This window comes from Anabrus simplex, chromosome X (assembly GCF_040414725.1).
Source record: "Anabrus simplex isolate iqAnaSimp1 chromosome X, ASM4041472v1, whole genome shotgun sequence".
Taxonomy (NCBI): Eukaryota; Metazoa; Arthropoda; class Insecta; order Orthoptera; family Tettigoniidae; genus Anabrus; species Anabrus simplex.
In genome coordinates this window covers 85299337-85320971 of record NC_090279.1, presented here as the reverse complement: position 1 = coordinate 85320971, position 21635 = coordinate 85299337, and the positions used below count along the sequence as shown (strand labels likewise).

Genomic DNA, 21635 nt, shown 5'->3' with positions numbered 1-21635 from the left:
CACTGACACAGGTATGTCTTATGGCGATGAAGGGATAGGAAAGGCCTAGGAATTTGAAGAAAGCGGCCGTGGCCTTTATTAAGGTACAGCCCCGGCATTTGCCAGGTGTCTATTATAATGAGAGGGGAAGAACAGAAGAGGTGCAACCCATGAACCAAAGTAATTTCGATACTGACAGTAAAATGTACAGACTAATCCAACCCCAACCTTAAGGTCCTAAGAGTAGGCAGCTTTGTGTAGTGCTTAGAGGTGTATTCCCATACAAAGAAACAAAAAGAATTGCATTATGAATAAATGATCATGCAGCAAATGGTGACTGCTGGTGTTAATATTGAGGAAGCAAATAGAAAATTATGCTCCTGCCAAACTTATTCAACTATTAAGGGTTAATTTCTGCCCTCTAAAAAGTTATCTGAAATGAGACTTACAAGTGGTGCAGTTGTTGTTTCTTCAAGCCAGGCTGGTTTCTCTTTCACCTTTATATCTAGATCCATTTTGCACTGCAGCCGAAGTAGTTAGAAGGTACTGGGATTGTTGATTACTTCCAACGACCTTACACTGAAACATAAACCAGAAAAATATATTACCTTATTGCTGTCATTGCTACTTATGTTGTTTGTCAACAGACTAAGCAATAAGCTTGTGATTTTATATGACCATGAATATTATGATCATACTGAAAAACTTGAAATTTTACATGATTGTTGATATTGTGATCATACCTATAAGACCTCAAGTGTTCTATGACTGATACCTTGGTCAAAGCTAACGACCTCCAGTTTTACATGACTTGTGAAAAGATGATCACTTCCATAGGAATATAAGTTAACATATCTGTCGATATGAAGATTAAAGCCAAAGGACCCTTAGTATTACATGACATATATCACATTAATAGCTACGTAACATACAGTTTTATATGGAACTGAAACCACAACAAGATGACTTTCTTGTTAAAAATTCAACGCACATCGCTTGTGATCAAAATGAACAAAACTTCTTGAAAATTCAGTCACTATTCTGTTTGCATATCACTCTGATCACCCGGGCCCATACCTTGGAATCTTCCTACCAATTTATATCCTTTGCAATCAGCTTCAAAACTAACTGAAAATGTTCACAGTTCTTTGAGGTGTGTTCTATCAGAAATTTTCCTTCCCAGGATCAAATTCTCTCAAACCATTCTCCTCTCAACAAGCTGATACACTATCTCTTTATTTGAGACATGTTCTATCAATATGATCTTCAATAACCTCTGATAACATGACCTTTCAAAGGCTTCAACTCTTTTTTACTTGGCACAAGTTATTAATCATATTTCACTTTCATATGGAGTTGTACTCCTTACTCGGTGTAAACATAATTTTTAAATTTTTCAATCTGTTGAACTTAAAAAATGTGGAGAAGAGATGGAAATTTAGATAGGTTTCAGTGATGATATTTATCGATATTGAGGAAGCATATGTCAGTATACCAAGGCAAGTGCTCTCGGATGCATTGATAAAAAAGAAAGCAGGGAGAGGAGCAGAACCAGTTATAAAACCCATGAACGAAAAGCGAGTAAGTAGTATGAATACTATGATAGGACAAACAAACTGGTTCAAAGTAGAAACAGGACTTCAAAAAGCATGTGTTTCATCCCCCCCAATCTTCATTACAATCACGGATGAAATCCACAAAAGTATTCAACACAAAATGGGAACCAAGGAGGCAAAGGCATCACTCCTCACAGATGACACAATAATATGTGGAGAAGATGAAATGGAAGCACAAGAACAAGATACTGTATGGAATCAGGAGATAGAGGAACATAAAAATGAAAATAAGTATGGAAAAGTGTAATATAGTAGTGGTGACGAGAGGTAAAGGAGAAGGAAGTGGAAATATTGAAGAGTAAATGGAAGACCAAAAGCTTCAAACATTCATGGCGAATAATTGCAGAAGATGGAAAAATAAATTAAGAAATTGGAAAGAGAATTGAAGAAGACAATGAGTTTTATCAATGTGTGAGGTGTATAGTCTGTAACTGGGTCGTCCCAAAGGAATGCAAGGAAATTTTGCACCCAATGTATTACACCCCAATTTTGACATATGCATCAGGAACATGGACAACAACATAACATGATGAAAGCAAAATGCAAGAGGCCAAGATGAAATTCCTCAGAGAAATAACAGGGAGGGCATGAAGGGATAAAGTCAGAAACATAGAAATTAGGAAGAGAATGGGATTCCCTGAGCTGAAAGGCAAGACAGAGACCAGTAAACTGAAATGGCATGGACACATGATGAGAATGGAAGAGGACGGAGTTCCAAAGTAATTCAGAGATTCAATAGAAGTTTGTCAGGACTTGGAAACTGTAAGAGAAGATAGAGAGGGAGACACACATAGGTAAACAAGAAGCTTCTCATTCACAAACGAAGATATTTTCAGAGAAATCCAACTGCTTCAGCAAGGAAAAGCAGCAGGAACTGATCAAATTACTGGGGAGGTATTAAAGACAATGGGGTGGTACACAGTGCCTTATTTAAAATTTCTCTTTGACTATGTCATAAATAATAGTGTAATACCAAAAGTATGGAAGGAATCTATAATAATACCAATTTATAAAGGAAAGGGTGATAAAAGGAAACCAGAGAACTACAGACCAATCAGCCTGACCAGTATAGTTTGTAAAATACTGGAGAGTTTAATAGCAAAGTACATCAGAGGGATATGTGATGATAAAAATTGGTTCATGAGAAGCCAGTATGGATTTAGAAAGAAATTTTCTTGTGAGGCACAACTGGTGGGATTTCAGCATGACATGTCAGATCAGTTGGATTCAGGAGGCCAGTTAGATTGCATAGCCATAGGTCTTTCCAAAGCCTTTGATAGAGTGGAACATGGAATATTATTAAAGAAATTGGAGGGAATAGGATTGGATGTAAGGGTTATTCGTTGGAAAAAACATTTCTAAATTCAAGGGTTCAGAAAGTCAAAGTAGGGAATAATATATCACAGGAAAGGAAAGTTTGGAAGGGAATTGCACAGGGTAGTATAATCAGTCTGTTACTTTTCTTAATATACCCAAATGATTTAGGAAACAATATAACATCAAGAATAAGTTTGTATGCAGATTATAGGGAAATAAATAACATTGAGGATTGTTCAAAATTACAAACGGACCTTGAGAGTATCCAACAATGCATTGAAGAAAATAATATGAAGGTTAATGGAGGCAAATCAACTGTTACAACATTTACAAACAGGAGCTTTAAAACTGAATTTGAATATCCTTTGGATGAGGTAATTATCCCAAAAGATGGCAAGTGCAAATACTTAGGTGTGAGATTGGAAAGTAATCTGCACTGGAAGGGTCATGTTGGTGACATTGTTGGGAAAGCATACAGATTGTTACATGTCATAATGAGGCTACTCGAAAGATGCAACAAAGAATTAAAAGGAAAAAGTTATATAAGTATGGTTTCTCCATTATTGGAATGTGCAAACTGTGTTTGGGATCCTCACCAAGAATACCTAATAAAAGAAATAGGTAGTGTGCAGAGGAAAGCAGCAAGACTTGTAACAGGGGATTTCAGGAGAAAAAGTGGTGTATCAGAAATGTTAGAGGAACTTGGGAGGAAAACAATAAGTAAGAGAAGGGAGAAAACTAGACTTGGAGAATTATATAGAGCCCGTACAAGAGAAGCAGCATGGGGAGAAACCCATGAGAGGCTTCAGTTGGAAAATAATTACCATGGCAGAACTGACCACAAGTATAAAATTAGAAGGAATTTTAGCAGAAGCGATTGGGGTAAATTTTCATTCAATGGGAAGGGCGTGAAGGAGTGGAACAGTGTACCAGGGGTAGTGTTTGATCCTTTTCCAAAATCTGCACAGATATTCAAGAAGAGAATAAACAGCAACAGAGAAAATAAATTAAATGTTACAGGGCATTCGACCAGTGCAGGTTATTGTAAATAAAAAATGTGTGTGAATAAATTAATTCCACCCCCGGGTCTAAGGAGTATGGACAGCCGAATTAGCAGACTGCCTGTAGGGGTGAAGTACAGTGGGGACTTCGAGGGCCCTGGGGCCGCTACGGTAGCTGTGAAAACCCTACAGGAACACTGAAAAGTGGTGGCAAAAGGGGCTCTGGTTAGGATGCAGCAGGTCGTAATGCTACATAGGTTCCAAAATAGGTAAAAAAAAAACAAATAAGTAAATAAATGCAATGAGAATTTTAATCTTGTACAAGTTGTATAGTATCATTTGAAGTAATTCCACATACTGTATGTGAGTTGACTTTGTTTGTAAGTACAGGAGATGTTATAAGTAGAATTTTGTAAACAAAATAAATTTAATTAGGATGAATAGAGAAAATTGTTACCATAAATTGTACAATATTGTATTCTAGGAAAATGTTCATCTTCTCCTGTTAATTTAGTGCTTGACAATTTTAGTGTACCATTTGCCACCGAGGTAGACACCTCATTTGCAAATAAAGATATTTTGATTTGATTTGAAGTAAGTATTTATAGAGAAAGTCATAGGAGAAAGATATTGGGGAATGCCCAGAATGGGGTGAATGGATACGGTGAGGAGAGTACAGAGAAGAGTGGAGTAAAAGTAGAAAAAATATTCGAGGAAGGAAGGGCTTGGTGGAGAAAGAGAAAAATAAGGAGGTTCTTGATTCACATTTCAACCCAGAAGACTGGAAATGGAAAACAAAGAAAATTCTGTTGAAATGAAGACAAAAATTTACACAATACAGCTATCAGCTCTTTTCATTGAACAATGCCACCAACCTTTACTTAAGTGTCCTTTCCTTATTTTTCTGTGCATGTCATGTCTAATGACACAACCGAGTGATGTTTATCGGAGCGCCCCTTGTAGGAAGTTCTGTGTCAAACAATTGGTTTAAATGTTTAGCAGCTTTCATTGTTCCCCAGGTGGCATGAAACTTGTCTAGGTTGAATACCTCAAGTAGTGCCTCAGAGAATTCATTTCACCCAATAGCAGTGTTCATTAGTCACTTTGTGATATTTTGATGATGATGATGATGATGATGATGCTTGTTTTTTAAGGGGCATAACATCGAAGGTCATCGGGCCCTGTGATATTTTACTGTAAATGTAAACTTACTGCACTAACAAGGAAAACTACAATTTCCCCTACAGGTAATACAAGCTTCGTTCCTGTGGCTAATTGAGTCGATTCTTACACATTGCCAGGGAGCAGATTTCTATGTATACACATATCTCTTCAGGAAAATATGCTCAATTGTATATTTCAATGTAGGGGACAACACTGAAGTGTGCCGTGTTTAAGTGTTCTGGCCATCACAGGTTATTCTATTAATATATTATTGGTTTTACTCTCAAGTAACTACCTTCTACAGTTTCCACAGCCAGAATTTATTCCTGAAGATTGTTCTTCCATTAATGCCAGCAGTTTAATGTTGCACTAACAACTCCAAGGGAAAGGGACAATATTAGATATGCAGCAGAAATAATTATAATTAATGATAAAATGGGGAAACCACGGAAACGCTTTTCAGGGCTGCCTATCGTAGGATTTGACCCCATGTAAACTCATCGCCACTCACGCCCAAAGATCTTTTCCACACCAATAAATCAGAGGGCAGCCTATATACTGTTACCTAAATCATCACGAATAAATACCGGATATAGCTGCCGTGGGGTAATGAAGTGATACAGAAGAATCTTCATAACAACACTGATAATAAAGAGATACAGATATCCTAAATCGAAACCTCTCAAGATTTCGAACCTACTACCATATGTTGCAGCCTACTGTGTAAAGAACAACTCATCATTCACAGCGTCGATATAAAATTGCACACAGAGGTAAATAACACAGAAAAACAATAATTAAAATTACACACTACATGTTGCAATTTCTTTCTGAAACTACCGTAGCTCTTCAGAAAATAATCCTCATTCCACTAAATTTAGATATACGGTACCGTACGACATATTGCTACTACACACAATTGCCGGAACTTGCAACACAAATGCTGGGAGTTTTCTAAAAGCAATCTAGTTATATACGTATTCATTTTTAATGCTTAATTAAAAATAAATTTTAAGAAAATTAATAACATTAAATATTAACGATATGTAGAAATCTGGAACTGAGAAAGATAAGTATTACCTTCTAATATTCTCAACTGAGATCTATACATTTAGCAAAAGTAAATTATTGAACTTGAACATTACCGTCAATATGTCAGAGGTTGTGGACACAGTGTCAAATGATAGAAATCACAATTCCTCAATGAGGAAAATCCGTAACTCACTTAACGGAATAAGCTGTAGAATTGGCTAACACGCTCCATACATACCATACCAGCCACTTCGAAACAAAACCTGATATTTATTCTACTTCTTGATGAAGATGTATGATCTTTATTATTAATATTTTGCCAATTAAGTTAGCTTAATTAACTGTATACACTGCGCGATGTTCTCTATAATGACTCACGAAATAGATAATCAGTAGGGGAGTAGTATCACACAATGAGATCACTAATACTGGTAGCACGTACACTACTTCCTCTTCTGCTTCTTCCTCAATTTATATGCATAGATTACAGCAGCAAGAAGTCCCAGACATCGGTATAACTGTCTTATAGAAATGTAAAACTTGCTGTTTTGCTGATCAAACTACGAGACTAGATTAAGAGGATAGAAAATATTAATATCCAGGGTATATACTAAAACATACTCGAAGGGTAAACCATATTTGTGGTTGTACCATTACAATTTGGATTGGAATTGCTGGTATACCTACAAAATTAAAGGGGATGACACAAATTATACAAGGACACAGGGCACTATATTCACACCAGAGTGGCCGTTCTCGGCGCCTTTTCTACATACACAAACTGGACCGGGCCGAGATATAAAGGATAACACAAAAAACCTGATATATAAATGTTTAACCCACCGCCGTCTCAATCTCTACCAGGGGGGTGACACTTCATAGGGAGCGTCCGAAGCAGTTCTGAGATGGGCCAATCGATCTCCGCCAACTAATGAAAACTAGAGGGTTAATTTAGATGGCAGAGGTTGGCATTACACATTCAGTTGCGTGGTACAGCAAATTCAAAACACAAAACCGTTATCGTTGCGCGCGAAGGGACCTTGGTCGTACGGTATGTAATAGTGCTTGTTAGACGAAAATTTGTTGAGATTCTTTCGCATTGAACGAGATTTTTGATCCAGTTTTTTGAGGGTATGGTGTGAAATTATAATTATGCGCGTTCTTAGTGTGAAGAAATAGTACGGTATTATGATCATGAACGTACTTCACATTGAACTACCTACCTGTTGCGAGTAAACTTCTGTGTGATTCTGCTTTTTTACCTGCTGGTTGGAATAAATAAATTCAAAATATAAACTGTGTGCATTATGCTGAGTTTTACTTTCATCCTTTCCTTCTCGTGTTTTCCATTCCTTTACATAAAAGTCGTGGGAAGGGTTCAACGAACGAACCAAAGAATGAGGTTATGTTAGATCTGATTTAGGCAAGTATGGGCGTTTTGGGGTTTTATATGTATTGCATTAACATTTTCAGTAATCAATGTTGCATTTATCACTTAATAGATGTAAATTTACATTAAAATGCGAACGGTGAATCAACGATACAAGCTAGCGTTATAACAGTATTGCCAACATACAAATACGGTAATTGCAATTTACTTTTCAAGTAAAAGACACTAGAGAAGCTTTAGATACAACTTTCCTACCGAAATACAATCATTATCTCTATCACAATTGAAATTTTAACAAAGTAACAACTATCATAATCGTGTTTGCTACGAGGTACTATCGTGGGATTTATTTCCTTATGTTGGCAGACAGAAAGTGGCCACTGCAGCTTCCATGACCTGTTTTCTCAGCCAACCTTATTATACAGGAGTGACGGATCTATTTCTCTTATATGATCCTTGATCTCTACATACTGCCTGCTCTGTGCCGCGGGAATTGCGTTTACAGCGACATTGGCAGCACTTACCGCACCCAGAGCACATGTTGGTTAAATGAGAGTTCGTCGCAAAGCCAATATAAAATGAATAATAATTCTTAGCATGTTACTAATTGAGAAGATAATACACATACAGAAACTAACATCTCACATTTGAACTTGGCTTAAGATATAGAAACGTAAAATATATGAAATCTTAACAGTTACAGCAAATATATTAGAATCGTCTCACTGCTGCATGGTACATACAAATTTCAGAATTTTCTTGACACGAGTGACGGAGCTCCTTTTTAGTCTTACTGTTGCTTACCAACAGTGGACGAAAAAAAAGTATATCACTATTTCGCTGACCCTTTGTTCATGACCAGATTTCAGGATAAGTTTTACGGCACATAATGCGTGCGTTCCCCATGTCATTAAATCCACCACCCAATCTCACTGAACGATATAGAGCTTCTATTGCGTCTCCAGAAAATCATCTAGTGAAAAAAAAAATTACTTTTTTTTGTAACAGATAAGACACTCATTCCACTATAGATTTCACAGTTAGCGACACAGCATCTGCCGTCTCATAAGTCAGACACTTCAGTTTTCCACGTTTTGATTACAAACGAATTATTTTAACGTACTCGATGAAATCATCATTCAACCATTGTAAGTATTTTATCCACTGGTCAATCGAAATGCACACAATCTGGATTGTTTTGCCGAAAGGCATTACAGTAATCATTTCTGAACTAGAAGGGTAGATCGGAGACTTCTAAGCCTTTAACGACGAAGTAGGAAGCAGGACTAGAGAACTTCATTGAAAGTCGGATTACAAGAAAACACAACAGTTTATTTGCGAGAGCAGGAGATTTTACAATATTTGTGCCGCATACACCTTCAACATTGACCACGCAAACGAACTTGTCACTGGTTCGGTCATAGAGGAGCCGTACCTAATCAGCCATTTAATCGGCGATCACTGTTACACTCCTCTCTGTTGGTCTGAAAGTTTTACATTCAGCTCTAAGTCTTTCCTTCACTAATTGGGAAATTCCGGCAAACACTATCAACATTTCCCATTTAGGCTACTGTCCAGAGTGCTTTGTGACGGAGCCGACAGTAGACCAGGGGTCCTGCCATATTCGTAACCGTTTGGGATACTATTCACCAAGCCACATAGTACCGCATGATTTGTTCTGACTGCCTGGATTTTGTCTTGCGAAAATTATGAAATTCTTTAAAAACCGGAAGTTTTTCCTTTATATTTGGCTGTTTCCTTTACTTTATTCAAACGATAAATTATTTGGTTGTCTTCGAATTGCCTCCGCAGTCTTTCAACTTCATTATGGATACCGGTAGTCATCAACTGTTATCGCAGTCTTAGAATTCTTGATCAGAGCCTCTGATGTCTGATTTTCTAATCACTGTTGGCATTCTTACTCGATGGAATATTGACTTGGATTGATACATCGTTGTTCAAATTAATTTCGTACTCGTCATCCAATGCATTTCCTTCAGTTGAAGAGCTGGTTTTATCACAGATTTCTTCCGAAGAAATATCTTGTCGCTGTCTGGTCTTTCGTGGAGCAATTTTTCTGGTTTGAAGGTAATGGGGATAATTCGAAGACCAACTAGGTACGCTGTCTGGCTTCAATATATTTTTCTTTTAGTTTTACCTTAGATCTCCATCTCTAAACTTCAGGCTACAAACACGAGAATAATCGAATGGAATCCATTGATTACCCTTGGTTGATCCTTGCACTGATATAGCGTTAAGCCAATTTTCCGGAAGATCTTTAATGGGGGGATAAGAGAAATCCTCACACCTGAAGAATTTGGATTTCCTGCTTTGATATACAAAGAGGAACACAACAATTAATCATTTTATAACAAGAGACACACACACAAATGCTCGATACAAACGCCCTAGAACACAACAACGTGGGTACGGAGATAAGTTGGGTGATTTAGCTGGCGCCCCTAGCGGAGGTTCGTGACACTTAGAGCTCACACTGAGAAGCATGTTAACTGGATGGCATAGAGCAGGTAGTATATAGGTTTGAGACGGCGGTGGTTTAACAACTTGAAAGAAACTCTGGAAGAACAAATTTGATTTGTAACAGCCAGTAGAACTGGTTGAATTTAGGAAAGGATGCATTACCAGTCACAACTACAGATTATGCGACACTTACTGAAAAGAGCACTGGCTGCACTGGGTGCAATGTCCCGCTATGTCTGGCTCAAATAGGATTTTTGAGGGGTGAAGGTGCAAAACCCTCATTCTCCAATTTTTTAAGGTATTGAGTTATGCATATCACCATGATCATCTTGTAAAAGCGCATCGAACTGTGATGGTAGTTTGAACCAAAACGCACATTATATACTGTAAATGGAGTTTTGAAACGTAAGTCACATTATCCAACGGATGTTTTACAGCAAAATTCACTCTCTCCATTTCAACCAATCTAAGAGCATGTGATGCCCCCAGGGCATCTTGGGATTATTTTCACTCTGTTGATGTTTTGTTCACCTCGCTCTTAGCATTAACCTCTCAGTTTACGCAGCAAGTTTTTAATTAATTAATCTTTCATTATTACGGCTGGGAGCCTGCAGGAGGATTGTTCTGACAAGAACTAAAGCGAATGACGTACTTGTTCGGGGAGAGTACACATACAAGTCAGACCTTGGAGCGTCCAAATCTCTAACCAAGTCAAGGAAACGGCTTTCTAGCATGAGTCCTAACGTTATTCCTTCGTCAAACACAACAAAAGAATCCAAGAAGGTTGATGTCAACAACTTGTTAAGGAAACATCACGGGGACCACAGGAGAGATAACGAGGAGTTGCTACTTTTCAAAAACATTATTGATGGGGCTGATGACACTGAAGAAGAGGAACCAGTTTGTGAGCCGATTGAAGAAGTCATTGTCATTAATGTGTAAAACCTGTAGACTACTATAAAGTGTCTAACATTTTAGATATTAAAATTTGTTATTTCCTTAACGCTTTTTGTTTCCTTTTTGCTAACCCAACCTATAACAGCATACCAACCCACGATATTTTCCTTGGTCCGTTTTCAGAGTTAAACCGTTTTGCTTCATAACTAACATTATCCATGAAAGTTTGTTGCAAAACTCACAGTTGACCACAGTTTTGTTCAAAACTCACATTGTCTGAATTTTAATTTAAAATTACAAAAGAGCCCTCTTTACACAAAACTTTGCAGTGTGGGCAAACAGTTCATGTTGAAACAAACTTGTAACAAAGAAAAGTACGATACCATGGCCTTCAACATTAAACAGTTTTTCACCTTTTCCGAAAGTTTGGAAAAGTGGAGAATATGAGTTTTGCATCTACACCCCTCATATATAAGGGAGAAGGAACCTCTCCGGGCGGAAAAAAGAATACAAAAGTAGGTCCATAAGTCATAACGCATGTGGACAGCCATGGGAGGAGGGATCAAATGATTGAATTTTACGATCCAATTCTTCGCACACTCACGGAAATAAAATTGTACGGTTCTTTTAATACATGTACATATGCATTATCATTATAGTCCGATATGCTTTTCAACGTACAGTCTACAAGCTTCTGTGAATTTACTATAAGGGCACGCGGCAACAATACTCTATTTGAACTAGTGCCATGGCATCATTTCGTTCTATACCTCTTATCCTTAAATCATTACAAACTGAACAAACCACTGTCATCTTGGTCTTCCTCTACTCCTCTTACCCTCCATAATAGAGACTAACCTATCCTCTTCCATTCGTCTCACATGTTCCCACCACCGACGACGTTTTTTTTTAAGTAAAGCATCAGCCATTGAGTTCATTCCTAACTTAGACTTTATCTCCTCCTTCCGAGTACTCTGTTAGTAAAAGCAATAATTCTCGCTACCTTCATGTCTGTTACTTCTAACTGATGAAGAAGATATCCTGAGTCCACCCAGCTTTCGCTCTCGTAAAGCAAAGGTAGTCTGAAAACACACTGATGTAAAGACAATTTCGTCCGGGGCTTACTTCCTTCTTACAGAACACTGTTGATCGCAACTGTCAGCTCACTGAATTTGCTTTACTACACCTTGATTCAATCTCACTTACTATATTACCATCCTCGGGGAACACACAACAACAATACATAAAATTATCTACCTGTTCCAGCTTTGTATCACCAATCTGACATTCAATTCTGTTGATTATCTTACCTACTGACATCAGTTTAGTCTTCGAGAGGCTAATTGTCATTCCATACTCATTACACTTTTTTTCAAGTTCCAGTACATTAGACTGCAGGTTTTCGGCACAATCTGCCATGAAGACGAAGTCGTCAGCAGAGGCCAGATTGTTTACTACATTTCCACTTGCCCGAATCACTCCCTGCCAATTTATACCTTTCAGCAAATGATCCACGTAAACTACGAAGTGCAAATGTGAAAGATTACAGCCCTGTCTATCCCCTGTAAGTATTCTGAACAAAAAACTCATTCTAGCATCAATTCTCACTGCAGCCCAAATGTCAACGTAAGTGCCTTTGATTGATTTTAATTATCTACCCTTAAATTCACCCCACGCCCCCCAGTACGGTGAACATCATTTCCCTCGGCACCCTGTCATATGCCTAGCCTACTCTAAATCTACGAAACGTAAACACAAATGTCTATACCTCTGGTAGGATTTTTCAATTATCTGGCGCATAGCGGTACTGAAATTTTGATCCTGACAGCCTCCATGTCATCTGAAACCACACTGGCGTTCATCCAACTTCCTCTCAACCACTGATCGCAACCTCCCTTCCAAGATGCCAGTGAATAATTTGCTTGGTATAGTAATCAATGAGATACCTCGAAAGTTGTCGCAATCCTTCCTGTTCCCTTGCTAATAGACAGGTGCAATTACTGCTTCTGTCCAATCTGAAGGTAACTTATCAAAACTCCATTCTAATCTTACCATTCTATGAAGTCATTTCATCCCTGCCTTCCCAATATACTTCAACATTTCAGGTCCATGTTAATCTATTTCTGCTGCTTTATAACAATGGAGTTTATTAACCATCCTTTCCACTTCCTCAAGCGTAATTTCACCAATATCATTTCCTGCCTGCCCATTAACTTGGTTGTTCGCGAAACCACCAGGAAGATTTCCTTTTACATTGAGAAGATTTTCAAAATATTCGCTCCACCTCTCCAATGATTCCCAGGGATCTATTATGAGTTCATCTGAATTACCCAAAACACTGTTCATTTCTTTTTCCTTTACTTCCTAGGACTTTTTGTTACTGCCCAGAGAGGTTTCGCTGCTGCTTGGCATAGCCTTTCCAGGTTATTACCGGTAAGACAATCTTCCCAAGATTAACTTTTGGATTCAACAACTATTTTTTTCGCTCTGTTTCATTCATCTACGTACAATTCCTTGTCTGCATCAGTCCTTCTTTGGAGCCATTTCTGATAGGCCTTCTTTTTACGATTACAAGCTGCTGTCGCTTCGACAGTCCAACAAGATGTTCGTTTTTCCCCACCTGTACACGTAGTCGTTCCTAGGAATTCCCTTCCTGTTTCTAATACAGCAGCCGTGTATATCACATATTCTCTTTCTATATCCTGAACCTGCTTACTGTCTACTGTTCAAAACTTCTCACTAATCATATCCATGTACTTCTAATTTCCTCGTCCTGGAGATTTTCTACTCTTATTCCTTTGCAGACAGATTTCACTTTCCATATCCTAGGCCTAGAGATACTTAGTTCACTACAGATCAGATAGTGGTCTGTACCACCGAAAAATCCCCGAAAACTCACACATTCCTAACAGACTTCCTGAATTTAAAGTCACTTAAGATATAGTCTACTTTATGGATCTGGTAACCCTAGCCTCCCATATGTAGCGGTGAATAGCCTTATGCTTGAAGAATGCATTCGTAACGGCTAAACACAAACTAGCACAGAAGTCCAGAAAACGCTTCCAATTCCCATCAGCTTCCATAAATATACCACACATTTACCAATCACCCTTTCGTATCCTTCAGTTCTATTCCCAACTCCCGCATTGAAATCGCCCATTAGCACTATTCTATCCTTGTTGTTGACCCTAACTACGATGTCACACGATGTTTCATAAAACTTGTCAACTTGATTATCATATGCAACCTTCAAATGGTGAATACACTGAGATAATTCTCGTCCTTATTCCTCCAACTGCCAAATGTACCCACATCGCTGGCTCATTTACGTGCCTGAAGGAAACTATGCTGCGTACAGTAGTATTTCTCATAAACAGTCCTGCCACATACTCTGCCAGTCCAACACCCAACAAGCACCCTTTACAATCTCCTGTCTCTCCCTCGTTATCTCTTCTTACCCGAATACCACTTACCCCTAGTACATCTGGGTGCGTCACCTCTAAGCTGACTCAGCCAGTTCTACTTTATTTCTTTCAAAAGCCCCATTAATACTGATAGCTCTCCATCGAATTCCATTTCTTTCGCCAAGTTGTTTCCAAGGATTCCCTTACCTGTCAAATGAGAGTGGGGCTCCATTACTCCCATAGGTCCGAGGATTGCTTAAAACGTTCTGAACTCCGCAAATTCATGAAGCAGGATGCTACCTTACTTACACATAGTCCAAGTGAGGATCTCTCCCGTAACGGGTTAGGGACCATCGGTGGATTGTGTAGTTCTAGCCGTCTGAGCACGCGAAGGGCTATTACACAGAACCATTCGCGTTCCGTAGCAACTGGTATCGCGACCCTCAAGGCCACTTACTAAGCCTTTCAGCCGTTGCTCATGGTTCACGAACTAGAATGTGACTACAGTAACACACACCAGGGACCATCAGTTATTATTATTATTATTATTATTATTATTATTGTTACCGTGTTTTAGCGGTAGGTAGAGGTGAAAGAAGGTGCGGGCGTGAACGGGTCTCAAACTACGGAATCAAAGTTAATATAAAATTTAACAAGGTTATATTTTCTTTTTAAAATGAAGAAATAACAAGCATTGCAGGTACAGAGTAGCAAGTCAACAAAATGTAGGTACAATATTTACTGGATTTGGGCTCAGCGCCCTTACTTCACAATTCGTGGACAATCAGCCCAACCTTACTTCAAAATAAGTTTTACCAGAGGGGCAGAAAACCCCATTCATGTTCAGGAGCACTTGCTCCGAATTACACTGAAAAGCCTCCACAAGGCATACAACACTCAATTTTCGAAAGAGAGCCACTCGCTCTCAACTTTAAGCCTCTCAAAGGCCACACCAAACTCCACCTTCAAGTTGTCCTCTCAGGACATAGACGCAGGGGTAACATACCCAACCTACTGAGGTCAATTAAATGAAAAAGGGTAATTACAATGACCTCTTAAGAAACAATTTGAGAGGAGGCGATCTGCACTCCTAATACACTTGTTTTTAAAACCTAATCTGGCTCTAGGCCACTAATGCAAGGGCTAATCGCATACTACAGAGGTGACTTTAGAAAAGAACAATTTGTTTTACGTTAACGAAGAATAGGTTGAGAAAAATAAGTTCACCTCAAAACAATATGATTGGGAGCTCGAGAGGGTTAAGTACTCTCTATCCCGATATGCAGTTCAAAAGATGGAATAGATACAAGTTCCTTTACATTTTAAGGAAGGTTACATAATGGAAAAACTTCGGACCCGCCCCGAGAGTTAAACTGATGAGCTAGCAAAGAAAGAAGTTATTAATTGGTCATTACCTTTGTTGTTGACCGCTGCCGAAGAAAGAGGCACTTCCCGCCCCCTGCTATGTACTTTACACACTGAAAGATGGAACAGAAGTGGCCCCGAGACCCTAAAATCAGCAGTTTATATCCTCTCGCGGAAGGTTCGAGGCGTTAGGGGAATGAAAACACCCTCCCACAAACTCTTTATTGGGTAGGATACAGCAACATATTCAAGTTGGGGGAAGATAGATCCGATTGGTCAGAAATTAATAAAAGAAATTCGGGATTGGCTAAATACAAAACAAGGGGAAAGAGAGGGGTATACAGCCAACTTAAACAATAACAGAAGGAAATTTAACAAGAAACAAACTTTTGAAATAAAAATTTCTCCAAAAATAGTTCTTTCACTCCGCACTAGGGTGCACTATTGTTGATCTTCAGTAGTGTCCTCTAGAAGAGAAAGTTCACACTTTTTACTTCAAGCAAAACAAAAACACATCAAAAATGACACAGTTCAAAAACTCCAAAATTTCCACGTAGTGACATCTTCTGAGAAACTTGAAACTTAATACCGTCAATAAAGTTCAGACTTCCTCCAGCAGAGGAGTTTCAACTGGCGCACATTTTAAATTAGCGGCGTGGAGGTGTACCGCCCGGTACAATTATTATTATTATTATTATTATTAGGTTCGTTACGACCCCTGAGGATCACGAGTGACTTGTTCGGTAAGTCTTCTTTCTTCCCAATACCTCTTCTTTCTCTCGGCTTCCATGATCTGAATCTGTATCCTGGTGTCTGTCCATCTGTTACCTTCCACGAGCTTTTTGTATTTGGACCTATCCAGTACTGTCATTAGTGGATATTTTTCCTTTATGCCAATAGTCTCCCAATCTTCTCTGACTTCCTTCATCCACTTATTTCCGTTTAAGCAGGTTGCGTTCCATATCTTCTTCGTCATCCTACTGTCATCCATCCTCATGAGATGTCCAACAAATCCTAACCTTCTCTTTCCTATCACACTCGAGATTGGTTCTATACTCGCATATAGTTCCTGCCATGATCTGTATACCCAGATTTCACCTTGCTTTTTGGTGCCCCATATACACTGACTGACAGAGCAAATGCAACACCAAGAAGGAGTGGTCAGAACTTTATGCCAATTGCAGGGTAGACTGACGTCACTGAGGTATGCTCATGATGTGAAATGCGCCGCTGTGCTGCGCACGTAGCGAACGATAAATGGGACACGGCGTTGGCGAATGGCCCGCTTCGTACCGTGATTTCTCAGCCGACAGTCATTGTAGAACGTGTTGTCGTGTGCCACAGGACACGTGTATAGCTAAGAATGCCAGGCCGCCGTCAACGGAGGCATTTCCAGCAGACAGACGACTTTACGAGGGGTATGGTGATCGGGCTGAGAAGGGCAGGTTGGTCGCTTCGTCAAATCGCAGCCGATACCCATAGGGATGTGTCCACGGTGCAGCGCCTGTGGCGAAGATGGTTGGCGCAGGGACATGTGGCACGTGCGAGGGGTCCAGGCGCAGCCCGAGTGACGTCAGCACGCGAGGATCGGCGCATCCGCCGCCAAGCGGTGGCAGCCCCGCACGCCACGTCAACCGCCATTCTTCAGCATGTGCAAGACACCCTGGCTGTTCCAATATCGACCAGAACAATTTCCCGTCGATTGGTTGAAGGAGGCCTGCACTCCCGGCGTCCGCTCAGAAGACTACCATTGACTCCACAGCATAGATGTGCACGCCTGACATGGTGCCGGGCTAGAGCGACTTGGATGAGGGAATGGCGGAACGTCGTGTTCTCCGATGAGTCACGCTTCTGTTCTGTCAGTGATAGTCACCGCAGACGAGTGTGGCGTCTGCGTGGAGAAAGGTCAAATCCGGCAGTAACTGTGGAGCGCCCTACCGCTAGACAACGCGGCATCATGGTTTGGGGCGCTATTACGTATCATTCCACGTCACCTCTAGTGCGTATTCAAGGCACGTTAAATGCCCATCGCTACGTGCAGCATGTGCTGCGGCCGGTGGCACTCCCGTACCTTCAGGGGCTGCCCAATGCTCTGTTTCAGCAGGATAATGGCCGCCCACACACTGCTCGCACCTCCCAACAGGCTCTACGAGGTGTACAGATGCTTCCGTGGCCAGCGTACTCTCCGGATCTCTCACCAATCGAACACGTGCGGGATCTCATTGGACGCCGTTTGCAAACTCTGCCCCAGCCTCGTACGGACGACCAACTGTGGCAAATGGTTGACAGAGAATGGAGAACCATCCCACAGGACACCATCCGCACTCTTATTGACTCTGTACCTCGACGTGTTTCTGCGTGCATCGCCGCTCGCGGTGGTCCTACATCCTACTGAGTCGATGCCGTGCGCATTGTGTAACCTGCATATCGGTTTGAAATAAACATCAATTATTCGTCCGTGCCGTCTCTATTTTTTCCCCAACTTTCATCCCTTTCGAACCACTCCTTCTTGGTGTTGCATTTGCTCTGTCAGTCAGTGTATGTCTCAAGATTCTTCTTTCCTCCTTCTCCAATTGTATGCATGCTCTCTTGCCCAATGTCAGCGTCTCAGTTGCATATAATGCAGCATTCCTCATGGTTATCATGTAGTGTCGCAGATCGGCGTTCGTCCATACGTAGTCATGGCTGCATATCGTAGTTTCAGCAGCAGTTGAGCTCTGTCTGTGGTACTTTTGTTGCTTTGTAGTTAACCCGTGATGTTCTCACCTAGGTACCGGAAGCTGTCGACTCTCTCTACCACTTGGTCTTTTACCTTCCAATCGGTCTTTGTATTCAGTATCTTCGTCTTGTTGTAGGCTATTTTTAGACCAACCTTTGCTGCAGTCTCAGCTAGATTTGCTAGTGCCAACTTCGCGTCTTCTTCCTTCTCATGTAACAACACCATATCATCTGCGAAGGCAAGGCAATCCACTATGACATTGTTTTTGATCTTATATTCAATCTGTACACCTTCAATTCCCATGGTTCTATTCAAGTGTAGCCACTGCTTCACCACTTCATCCAAAACTAGGTTAAATAATATTGGCGACAGACCATCCCCTTGTCGGACTCCTGTCGTAATTTCAAAGCTGTCTGACAACATACTCTGGTATTTAACTCTAGAGGTTGTAGCCTTCAGTGTTTCGCCCACCAATGCGTGTGTCGTAGAATCCAATCCTCTGTCGCGTAGGATGTTCAGAAGTGTGTTTCTGTCTATCGAGTCGTAGGCTTTTACGAAGTCTACAAATGTAACTATTGTGTCCTTTCCTTTCCTGTGTTCTATGATTCTCTTGAGTCCAAAGATCTGTTCTACGCAGTTTCTCCCTTTCCGGAGACCACCCTGGTATTCTCCTATGGTCGATTCAAGCTGTTCTTCCACTTTGTTCAGCAATAATCTCGAGAGTATCTTGTATCCACTGTTTAGCAGTGAGATACCTCTGTAATTATCCAGTATTCTTTTGTCTCCTTTCTTAAGTTCCGGTATAATTATGGCTCCTTTCCAGTCGCTAGGTATCTTCTTATTTATCCAGATGTCCATTATTATTCTGTACATGCTTTCTTCCATTGCAGGCCACCCCATTTGATCTCCTCGGCGCATATTCCATCATTACCTGCCGCTTTGTTGTTCTCGAGATCCTTGATTGCCTTCACAACTCCTGTTCTGGTGGTTGCTCGTCCTTGGTTGATGTATCTGCTGTACTGTAGAGCCATACTCCTTGTGGGTACTTCTGTGTTCAGTAGATCTTTGAAATATCTTGCCATTTCCTCGCATACGTCTTTTTCACCTATTTTCAACTCGCCATCTTGTTCTTTCACAAAAGGTTCTCTCGCCTCATAACCCTTTATCCTGCTTTTCATCTCCTTAAAGAAGGATCGCGATTTGTTTTTCTTAAACGCATGATCAGCTTCTTCCGGCCTTTCATTCCACCTTTCCCTTCTGGCATTCGTGATCATCTTGGCAGCCATCTTTCTCGCTCTCTCGAATGTTGACAGGTCCTCTTCCTTCTTGGTAGTCTGCCACCTTACCCACATCTTCCTCCTGTACTCTACCGCCTCTACACATTCTTCTGTCCACCACTCATGCTTCCTTCTCTTGTTATTAGTGGCCAATTGTTTGGATTCTTCTCTAACCTTGTCATTTAAGTTTCCCATTTACTCTCCACTGTCAGGTTCTTCATGTACTGATCTCAGTTTTTGTTCAGCAGTTCTCTGTCGATCTGGTGTGTGTTTGTGTTTCTCCTAGTTCTGTTTGGTATCCATCTACATTTGATTTCAGTAAGATAGTGGTCAGACTCCATTCTGCTGTTTTTCCTGACTTTGGTGTTCATGATCTCTGCATGGTTTTTGTCTCAGATCGCTACGTGGTCTGTCTGCATTTCACCAATTATACTGCCCGGACTTACCCAGGTTGTCTTTTTACTCGCCTTGGCTTTATAGTGTGTGGTCATGATTCTCATCTTGTGTCTTTTGCACAAGTTCGCAAGCCTTTCTCCATTGTTATTGGTTCTCTTGTGCGCAGGGTAATCCCCTACTGGGCCTTTGAATCTCCTTTCAGTGCCTAGCTGTGCAATGAAATTATTATTATTATTATTATTATTATTATTATTATTATTATTATTATTATTATTATTATTAGGGAGCGATAAGGTTCCTAATCCACCTCATCAGCACTTCTTTTGCTGCGTCAGCAAGCGAGGTCATTGACCCCTAGTAGTGTACCTAGGCGGGTTCTGACTCCGAGGTCATTGACCCCTAGTACCCTAGCGCCCCTAGGCTGTCTCATAAGGAGCTGTGTATAGCCGCCATCTTGTGCAATTAGATAGCCACCATCTTGCGCAAGCGTCCCTACGACGTCTCATAAGAGCCTATGTATAGTAGCCATTTTGTGCAAGTGGCCCTAGGCCATCCCATAAGGAGCTGTGTATAGCCGATATCTTGTGGAATTCTTGTCGGGAAAGACAATTGCCCCAAAACTAAGGATAGCCCCCTTCAAGGTGGCGGATGTGGGGTTAGGCTCGCTCTCTTAAGTGTCGGGAAGGGCAATTAGCCATTAAAGTGAGGTTACGCCCCTGAACATTGCGACCGAGCTCGATAGCTGCAGTCGCATAAGTGAGGCCAGTATCCAGTAATCGGGAGATAGTGGGTTCGAGCCCCACTGTCGGCAGCCCTGAAGATGGTTTTCCGTGGTTTCCCATTTTCACACGAGGCAAATCCCGGGGCTGTACCTTAATTAAGGCCACGGCCGCTTCCTTCCACTTCCTAGGCCTTCCCTATCCCAACGTCGCCATAAGACATATCTGTGTCGGTGCGACGTGAAACAAGTAACAAGTAGCTGAAAATTGCGAATGTGAGGTCACGCTCGCTCTTTTAAGTAAAGTCAGCAAATCGGCCTAGTCCTTTTACTATTCTAGGGGTCAATGATCTTGGAGTCAGTACCCGCTTAGGTACACTACTAGGGGTCAATAACTTCCGGTGCTTACGCAACAAAGAAAGTGCTGACGAGGTGGAGTGGGAACCCTATTGCTCCTCTACTATTATTATTATTATTATTTCGGAAATATCGCGGATCACAGAGGTGTAAGTAGGTGCTGGGCTGAAGGTGGATTGACAAGGATTTGACAAGAGCATAATTTAATGAACTAAATTTTGAAATTTTGTTCCTTCCTTCTTGTTTTTCTTATTTAAAATTTGGTAAATATGAGATGTGAATAAACAATAGCAATATAATAATGTACTCGTTAGCTTCAACAACAACGACTTAAAGTACAAAATCAGATACAAAAGTAGAGAGAATTTTCAGCATGATAATATACGAGGGATGAGTATTTTAGCTCTGAAACAGGTACACTATAGTATAAGAGTAGATTTGCTCCATTAACTTCCATAGCCTAAAAGTCTAAGCTCCAAACTCTAATAAAGTCCAGTTTCTAAGAGGCATAAATTTCTTATA

General features: G+C 40.5%; 1 protein-coding gene across 1 annotated transcript in view; it reads right to left on the bottom strand.

The window, feature by feature from the left end:
* LOC137503306 (zinc finger protein 567-like) overlaps nucleotides 1–7024 on the bottom strand; it is a 90270-nt gene extending 83246 nt beyond the window's left edge. Inside the window, exons 1-2 of the mRNA XM_068230855.1 lie at nucleotides 6953–7024; nucleotides 429–558 (exon numbers count right to left, since the gene is read on the bottom strand). Coding sequence (XP_068086956.1) covers nucleotides 429–494 — 66 coding nt within the window. The 5' untranslated portion in view covers nucleotides 495–558; nucleotides 6953–7024. The remainder of the gene's footprint in view (nucleotides 1–428; nucleotides 559–6952) is intronic.
* Nucleotides 7025–21635: the final 14611 nt, after the last annotated feature.